Source organism: Sorghum bicolor, chromosome 7 (assembly GCF_000003195.3).
Source record: "Sorghum bicolor cultivar BTx623 chromosome 7, Sorghum_bicolor_NCBIv3, whole genome shotgun sequence".
Classification (NCBI taxonomy): domain Eukaryota; kingdom Viridiplantae; phylum Streptophyta; class Magnoliopsida; order Poales; family Poaceae; genus Sorghum; species Sorghum bicolor.
In genome coordinates this window covers 53,160,575-53,170,390 of record NC_012876.2, presented here as the reverse complement: position 1 = coordinate 53,170,390, position 9,816 = coordinate 53,160,575, and the positions used below count along the sequence as shown (strand labels likewise).

Below are 9,816 nucleotides of genomic sequence, written 5' to 3'. Positions count from 1 at the left end.
ACTAATTTTTAAAAATTTATCTTGTACATTATAGGCTAACTATATAATTAATTACCGTAAAATTTGATGTGAGGGAGAAACAAAAGTTTTGGACAATATTCGAGGAACTATAGCTAGGCCATGGACTGATCCATTTTGCATCAACGTCCCGGATTCATTCAGATACCTCGTGCGCTGGCGCTGCATCTGCAGGTTGTGCCTCTACCTACCTGCGACCTGGAAAGGCAGAAGGGGAGCGTCAGCATCGCACTGTCCTGCTCCTCCTGCACTGCACCACCCGCCGGGCGCCCGGCTGCCGTCGATGGCAATTTGCCGCCGTGTGCGGCCGCACACAGCGCCACCACCACACCAGCTAGCCGCAATTGGTTTGATTGATGGGACTGGGAGATCATCAATCAGGTGCGGGGTTTGTTGTTGCTGCGCTCGACGGCCGGGACGACTCACTCCGCGTCCACACCGCTTTTCTTCTCGGCCGACTTGAGCTCCGTCCGTCCGATCCGACGCGTCGTCGGCCACGAGTCACGTCACGACGCCGAGCCCCGCCGCTCTTTCTCGGCCTCTGATGCTCGGTGCTCACACGTGCGCAATCTCTTCTTCTTCTTCCTCGTTACTTGCTTTCCGCATCTGCATTGTAATTAGGGATGAAAACGGTACGGATATTTTCCGACCGTATTCGAGACCGAATTCGTTTAGAGAGGTTCAAATATGTCCGTATCCGAGTCCGAATGTTCAATATCTGATACCGTATCCGTATCCGAATACTTAAATCGTATATTTATGATGTCGACATACAATCATATCTTATCCGACATTGTTGACATTATCCGTATTCAAATCCGAATCCGATCCGTTTTCATCACTATTTGTAGCCGCCCATATACAGTACAGTACGGCATTACCATGCACACCGACAGACACTCTTCAGTCTTGACTCCCTTGAACGGATCCCCCGGCCGGGCATCGCACCGCCCCGGCCGCCGTCGTCTCCACTGCTTGTGCCTGTGCATCCAGCCGCATCAAAGCATACATACCCCCTCCCTCGTCAAATGAAATCTTTGGAATTCTTGGTTCGTTGGCCACATCGACGGAACCTGCGATTATTATTCCATCAATCACGTTGCATTTGGTCGGTCAGTCCACATTCCCCACATCACAGATTCACAGGACACACAGCGCATGCGGTGCAATGCAAATTACGCCACGCAGCAGAGAATTCGTCTTAGATTCTCAAATCAATCAATCTTTCCCCCCGCGTGAACGCCAAAAAGCTCATCCGCTGCTCTCCGATACGATTACGATTACGATCCCTGCTGTCGCCACCAATCCCACGTGCGCATGCAACCGATCTGCGTCAGCGATGTTTATTAGTATGATGATATATATACTATGCCACATTCTGTTCCATTCCACGTACGCTTGCGTTCTTTGTATCCGCGGATACGGAGAATTGAGTAGAAATCGCGGGTCGATCACCGGCCAGATCCATCCACAGATTACGACCCCTGCAGCATTATTAACGGAAATAAATATTCTTACTGCGAGAACTCTCAATGCTAGAAACTATATATAGTTTCTATAACTATTAATTTCTATAGACATTATGTATGAAAACTATGGTCTCAATGAATCCAGTCAAATTCATTCTCTCTCTCCATTCTCAACCAATCATATCACTTCATGTCTTGGATCTCGTGTAGACATGGTTTCTAACTTAGGTCAGTCTCAGTGGAAGTTTTATCTGAGTTTCATTCACATTAAATAGGCTGCCACATAGGCATTTTAGATGACATGGCAGCGTATTTAAGAAGAGAGAGAAGAAATGGGTTTCATCTAGATGAAACTCTCTTGGCACGATTACCAACTCTCTGTGAGTCTTGAAATTAAATGTCTATGAAACTATGGAATGAAACTCTCCATTGAGAGTGGGTATTTCATCCAAGTTTCATTTCATTTCATATGACATGGCAACCTTGGAAACAACGCTATAAAACTCTCCACTGAGACTGGTCTTAGACATGATTTTTGTTCTCTCTCTTCAATAACTATCTTGCTACATAAGCAAAATGCTTAGGTGGTACCATAATAAATGTCTATAGAAACTATAATGGTTTCTGCATTGGGAGTGCCCTTAGGGCACTCACAATGCAAGACTCTATCACAGAGTCCAAGACAATTAATTACATATTATTTATGATATTTTGCTGATGTGGTAGCATATTTATTGAAGAAAAAGGTAGAAAAAATAAGACTCCAAGTCTTATTTAGACTCTAAGTCCACATTGTTCGAGGTGATAAATAATTTTAGACTCTATGATAGAGTCTGCATTGTGCAATGCAGACTCTATCATAGAGTCTAAAGTTATTTATTAAGTTGAACAATGTGAACTTAGAGTCTAAATAAGACCTGGTGTTTTATTTTTTCTACCTCTTTCTTCAATAAATATGCGGCCACATCAGCAAAATACCATAAATAAGGGCACTCTCAATGCTAGAAACTACATGTAGTTTCTATACCTATTAATTTTTATAGACACTATATATAGAAACTATGGTTCCAATGGATACTTTCTATAGAATATTTTTTTATCCAATCACATTCATTCTCTCTCCATTCTTAGCCAATCATATCACTTCATGTCTTGGATTTTGTGTAGACATAGTTTCTAGCTTAGACCCAGTTTCTATGATTTTTGCTCTCTCTCTTCAATAACTCTCTTGCCACATCAGCAAAATGCTTAGGTGGCACTGCAATTAATATCTATAGAAACCATGATGGTTTCTGCATTGGGAGTGCTCTAATATGTAATTAATTGTCTTGGACTCTATGAAAGAGGTAGAAAAAATAAAACTCTAAGTCAACATTGTTCGAGGTAATAAATAACTTTAGACTCTATGATAGACTCTGCATTGTGAATGCTATTATAAGCTCGCTCTGCCATATTCTCATATGCATCATCATGCATGTGATTAATTGATGCGGGTTATTGGGAGCAGTCTCACGGAACGCCAGGATTTGCTACCTGGAGAAAGTCGAGGGGCTTGTTTACAACACAGAAATCAGTGAATCGCTTCGGCCAGCTCGCGTAGCATTTTTGTTTGTATTTGTTAATTATTGTCTAATCATATATTAAAAGCATTTCAACCGTTTTGCATAGTTTGTTTGGTAAATGAGAGAAATTGTCAAGTCCTAAATAAATATGACAAAGATGAAAAGAGACAATCTCGAATGGTTTGATTTGACAAAAAAGAAAATCTGACGGCGGAAGAAGGGAGTAGTCACGTGACCACCCGTGGAGGCGACGAATTTCGTGCGAGGGACGCGATGCCAAGCGCGGAGAGGCTTGGCATATATGGGAGTTCTTCCCCTCTATTTGTCAAGTTAACAAAATTGCAAAGCCCAATAGCTAAACGGTTGGATAGGTGTTTTTTAAATTTTTTTTACAATACATAAATGCAAAGCCTATTTGTCAAACAGTTGGAGATACTCTAACTAGACTCAAATATTTGTCTCGCAAATTACAAACAAATTGTAAATTTAGTTATTTTTTTTATCTATATTTAATGTTTCGTGCATGCGTCCAAATGTGATAGAGAATTTTACAGTACACAAAACCTTTTCACCCAGGAAACTAAACAAGGCCTTAATAATATTTTTTAGAGTTCAATGAATGAGCAGTCCAAACATAGAAAAAGAAGACTTTTAACATTTTGCAGCGTGTTCCCACAATTCAAGATGAATTTATTGGCTTGCTATAGAAAGACAATAATACCATTCACTTTTTCTGCTCGTTCAAGGTCTTCTTCCCCATTGGTTAGCCATGCTTCATTGCTTCCCCACCCCCGGCCCAGCGACCATGCCCTGGAGGATGCGCCCTCTTAGGTTGGCGGCAAACATGATATATTGGTAAAGTAGGGCCCGTGGCGTGGGTTGAAACTTGATGAAGCCATTATTTTTAGCTTTATTTGATTGATTGTCTGAAAAGTTATAGCTGAAAGTATTGTTCGCTAATTTATTGTGAAAGAAAAATATTGCTGAATGACTGACAGATTCGGTAGATAAGCTCAAGCGAACAGAAAAATTGTTTTAGGTTGTTTACATAGTATACATAAAATTATTCGCACAATACGCTGGCCGTGAAGTATTAATGAGATGTTCTAGGTATATATTTTTAATTGTTACAACAATCTCCATGTGCCTAGTTAGTCTTGTGTACTAGCCTGCCCGTGCTCTCGTAGCTAGCAACAAGCAAAGTAGCAGAGCCTGCTGGAGATTGCACAGGTTCTCAATTTAGTCCCGCCTCGCTTTCATGCAGAAAGAGAGAAGCAAACATGTGGGTACATAAACAGATCAAGGTAACACGCAGCTGAAAAATAAGGCTAATGTTGCCGGCATAGGCAAATCTATTGAATCTACCAACTATTCAATAATATCTTTTTTTACTTATATAACAAAACAGTATTTTTTATGGCTTATCATCTGTGGTGGGTCATGGGTTTGGGTGGGCAAAACCAGGTGGTTTTTTCCTTTTTGCCGTCTCTGCCCCGAACCTTTCCGGCCTTCACCCACGGGCCACGGCCGTGACATGCAAAGCAGCGCACGTAGCCCACGACGGCCTGCACTAAATTTCCGTGGGCTGTTCCAGCCCAACTTGTGGGTGTCCATTCCGTTCTGCTACTCGTGGCCATCACTCTCACTCTACGCATTCATTCCAGTCTCGGAGGCTCCGTGGAGGAATCGTGATGAGTGGGCCTCACCAGATTTCCGTGGGCTATCCCGGCCCGGCCCGGCCCAACTTGTGAGTGTCCACTCCTTCCTTCTGCTACTCATACGTTGCTCGACGCCACGCACATGCGGACAAGGACAACGGGCGGCGGCGGCGGCGGCGGCGCATTCACATTCCGTTGAATGGTCGCCGCTTGCCGCTTTGCCTCGCCATCGCAGGTGGAGACGTCAGTCACAGTCAGGCACAGGGCCCCGCCGGATTGGGACAAAGGGCGGCGGACGGACGGACCCTGCGACGTGCGCTCCATTTCTCTCTGAATTCAATCGCCTCCGAGGCTCGGAGATGTTTCAGGAACCGCCGTGAAGCCAATCGATGGTTTCTGAAGCTCCGTCTTGGACGATTTCTGAGAAGTCGAACAATCGCGATGGCTTCTGTCTTTTCTAGATCTAGTACAGTACCAGTTTTCTCAGCCTGACAGAGCCTCGGTCGGAGTGGGTATTCAAGAGAAAGAGACGAGCTTGCTCTTGCTGCAACCTCTCTCTTGAAGCAATCCTCTCTCATACATCAAGAGCAAAGCTACAATGAACGCAGCCTTAATCTTTAGTTGCAGCCCTGATTATCCTTGGGGTGGAAATGGCCGGTGCCGTGAAACGTACTGCTACTACTTTGTTTGCATGAGAACTTGATTGTCCTTGTCCACTTCCGCCTTATGGGCTGTTTATACTTGTACACAATCCGCAACTTTCTGCCTTTTTCTGCAGGTAGATATATACGATACGAGACGCTGGCTGGCAAGCTAGAACAGGACCCTGTATGTGTACAGCGTACACACTACCAACAACTCAGCAAGAACATGCACGAATTAACATAGAACTAAAGAACAACACTTGAATAATCGGTACAGGCAATTTCACAGCACGAATTAACATAGAACTAAAGAACAACACTTGAAATAATACACCCTACAGATCCATTCTTTTTTTTTTTACAGACAGACCAGTACACCAATGCTGTGCACTCTCACATCTAAACATTTTACATCCGGAGCGGGGACGCCGGTCACAAAAACGCCGGCGAGGTCCGGGGACCAAACTGAACAAACAAAACCTACTTGATCACTACTAGTACACAGGTGCCGGCCGGCGGCCTGCAGATTGCCTAAAACCTCATCTGCGGCGGCCGGACGATCGACGGAGCTACTTACTACTGCAGCCACTACTCAACTACAACATACAGCAGCACGTCTGATGATCGGCGACTGTTTTAGTTGGAGAGCAGCGCGTCCCAGTCGATCTCGTAGGACGGGTACTTGCGGAGAACGAAGCTCTCGGCCTCGTCCCACGGCGCCTCGCTGAAGTCCAGCTGCCCCATGTCCGCTACCACCGGCGGCGCCACAACCACCGGCGTCGTCGTCGTCCGGGAGGACATCTCCTCGTCCGACCCGGAGCCTTCGTCGGAGGAGCTGTTGCTCGGACACGCCGCCGTCGCTTCCAGGACGGGCGCGTTGATCGGCATCGCCTTGCTCTGCTTGGCCCTGGCGCCGCCCTTGGACGACGCGGCGGCGATGGTGGCGCAGATGGCCTGGAGCTTGGCGTCGACGGCGGGGTCGAGCGGCGCCCTGGACGCCGCGTTGTCGGGGAAGTTGAGGCGCGCCGCGTCCCCGCGGAGGCGGTACGCCGCCTGGTCGTAGGCCAGCGCGGCTTCCTCGGCGGTGTCGAAGGTGCCGAGCCACAGGCGGGTGCGGTTCCGGGGGAGACGGATCTCCGCCACCCACTTGCCCCAGTGGCGCTGCCGCACGCCGCGGTACAGCTTCTGGGCAGGCCGCTGCTGCGCCGGCGGGATGGGGACCGCGGGCTTCATGGGCTGCGCCCGCGGGCCCAGCCCCGGGTTCCGCTGCAGGTGGAGCTGGGCCTGGATGAACTGCATCTGCGCCGGGCTCAGGTGGGTCGGCGTCGCCGGCGGGTACTGCGCCGCCGGCGGCATGGGCAGAGGGGATGGGGCGGCGTCTTCTTGCATGAAGGACTCCATCGCTCGCATCAGATCTTCGCTGGGCCCCGGGAGATTTATAGCAGCCGCCATCAAATCGTACAAGAAAATATACTACTACCAACAACTTTTTTTTCTGGGGATTTTTTTTCCAATAAAAGAAAGAATAAATCGCCTAGTTCTTAGCTAAAATCAAAGAACAGGCTAGGACAGATCTACGACTGATGATCACTGAACGAACAGAGAGATGTGGAAAAAGAACCTCTCTTCGCTATCCCACCAAAAAAGAAGAAAAAAAAAAGAAGGAGAAAATCAGAGACCAGAAACTAAAAGGCTCTGGAGCTCTGTTGTAATAGCTAGTAGGATCCAAGGAAGAAGAAAGAGGAATCCAACAACTATGAACAAGAGACGAGCGACGGGAAGAGGAGAGTGAGAGCTGCAAGGATGATTCTACCTGGAAGACGGAAGAACTCGCTCAGAGCTATTCGTCCTACCTCGCTCAGACCTCACGGAGACGACGGTGCGTGTGTGGATTGGGGGATTTCTGGCTGGCGTGGAGTGTTTGTGGAAGAAGAAGAAGAGGGGATTGTGTGTGTGGTGTGGTGTTTGGGTTGAGGAGCTCAGGGGGAACACCATGGCTGCTCTTTTATAAGTAGGCAGGGCAGCGATGATCTTTTTTCCCAACCTTATCAACCACCTCACTAACCACCTCTTCCTAATCGCGCTTTTTCGCCCCGAGGACGAAGCTTCGTCCCGTGAGGCTGCCATGCGGGCCCGGGCCCCACGCGGAGAATCCGCGGGTGGGGTTTCGGCGGGGGCGCGGTGACAGGTCAGGGGAGCCACTGCCGTGGCGCCACGTGTGCTGTCGCAGGGCACGTGCCCCGGGACGCGACCGGCAGGTGGCGGTTTTTCGAGGGCGCGTGGCGCGGAGCCAGTGGTGGGGGCGAGTGGCTGTTCGCTGCTCGCTTTCGCTGTGGCGGATGGAGTGATGCTGGGGCTGCAGCTGCAGGCGCGGCTGCGCGGTGCGCGGCGGTAGGCGACGCGCGGGGGCGCGTGTGTTGTTTTGGCGAGCACGCACGCAAGTGTGCGGCCGCAGGCGGCGGGAGACCGGGAGATGGTGCCGTGGTGTGCACCGCTCTGATTTTTTTTTGTTTTTTATTTACCAGTAATAGAGTACCGAAAATAAAAACTTTTTGGTGTCTCTTTTTTTTTATGGATCGGTGCTTCGTTTATACTCACCCCGTCTCAAAAACAACGTTGTTGTTGACTTTCAGACATTGTTTGACCATCTGTTTTATTAAAACTTTTTATATAAATATCGTCTATTTTGATATGACTTATTTGATCATTAAAGGTACTTTAATAATAATTTATCTATTTTAGAATTTACATAAAAAATTTGAATAAGACGAGCGGTTAAACATGATTGGTCAAAGTAAAAAATATTGGTCTTTTTGAAATGGAGGGAGTAGCTTTTATGACTTGGTCGTAAAGGACCCCGCGCTTTGTTTGCAGCTTGGGGGCCTTGTTTAGTTCGCAAAATTTTTTTTGTTTTTAGGTACTGTAGCATTTCATTTTTATTTGACAAACATTGTCCAATCACGGAGTAACTTGGCTCAAAAGATTCATCTCACAAATTACAGATAAACTATGCAGTTAGTTTTTATTTTCGTCTATATTTAATGCTCCATGCATGCGACCAAAGATTCGATGTGACGGGAAATCTTGAAAATTTTTGCGAACTAAACAAGGCCTAGTTTCCCAAAAATTTTGTAAAATTTTTCACATTCCCTATCACATCGAATCTTTATACGTACGCATAGAGTATTAAATATAGATGAAAATAAAAACTAATTGCACAGTTTGGTCGGAATTGACGAGACGAATCTTTTGAGTCTAGTTAGTCCATAATTGGACAATATTTGTCAAATATAAACGAAAGTGTTACTATTTCTATTTTGCAAAATTTTTTGAAAGTAAACAAGGCCGCGCCATCCACTTAGCACATTCACAATACAAACTCTATTATAGAGTAAAAGTTATTTATTACCTCGAATGATATAGATTTAGAGTCTAAATAAGATTTGAAGTCTTATTTTTTCTACCTCTTTCTTCAATAAATATGCTTCATATTAACAAAATATCATAAATAATATATAATTAATTATCTTGACGCTAGATGTCGTCGTGCTGCTCCAAGGTCTATGTCGTCATTAAAATTCTATGTCACATCGAAGTATAGACTCGTAGGCTGTCAAATGCTCTCGCAGAAGAGTCGTTTGCTTCACCTGAACAAAAACGCAGAGCAGCTAATCGAGATAGGCCACAAATATTTTACAAAGTGTTTTACATTCTCTGTCACATCAAATCTTGTGGCACATACATGAAGTATTAAATATATATAAAAAATAACTAATTACACAGTTTGTATGTAATTTACGAGACGAATCTTTTAAGTCTAGTTAGCCTATAATTAAACAATATTTGACAAATACAAACAAAATTGATACTGTTCATATTTTAAAAAAAATTGTTGCAAATAAATAAGGCCATAGCGTTGTGGCTATGAAAGAGAGAGTGTGCATCGAGGGAAAAAAGACAGAGACTAAAGATAGTGGTGGGACCAAAGAAAAGATGATAGCAGTGTGCTTCCATTAGAGAAAAATTAGCTTTGGTTGTTACTTTCCTACATGGAACGCAACTTTTTTCTAAGGCTACCAGCATTGTCTGCCTGCGTTGCAGCTACCCTTAATTGGCCTTCTCAAGGAATGCATTATCTTAGAGTTATCTCGTATCAACGGCCACAATTATTAAGACTGAACTAAACCCGGTAATTCCACTATTATAAAACCAAACTAGAGCTCCAACTAGATCGGTTTGCCTAAGGACATTCATAGTGCAGACTCTACTATAGAGTCTATCCCTATTAATTGCAGTGACACAGATATTTTGTTGATATGACAAACAATTTAATGAGGAAAGAGGGTGAAATACTAAGAAATGACATCAGTTAAGACTTCAAGTCGTTATTCGCTTCGAGGCAATGGACTCCACTTTGTTCTCGCGATGGGGAAGGTAGCTGAAAGCATCTAGACCCTTAGTGACT

At 45.4% G+C, this 9,816-nt stretch overlaps 1 protein-coding gene across 1 annotated transcript; it reads right to left on the bottom strand.

The window, feature by feature from the left end:
- LOC8073540 (ethylene-responsive transcription factor ERF060) lies at window positions 5,612–7,354 on the bottom strand. The gene has a single exon (XM_002444274.2). It carries the CDS (start codon window positions 6,801–6,803, stop codon window positions 5,988–5,990), a length of 816 nt encoding a protein of 271 aa, XP_002444319.1. The 5' UTR covers window positions 6,804–7,354; the 3' UTR covers window positions 5,612–5,987.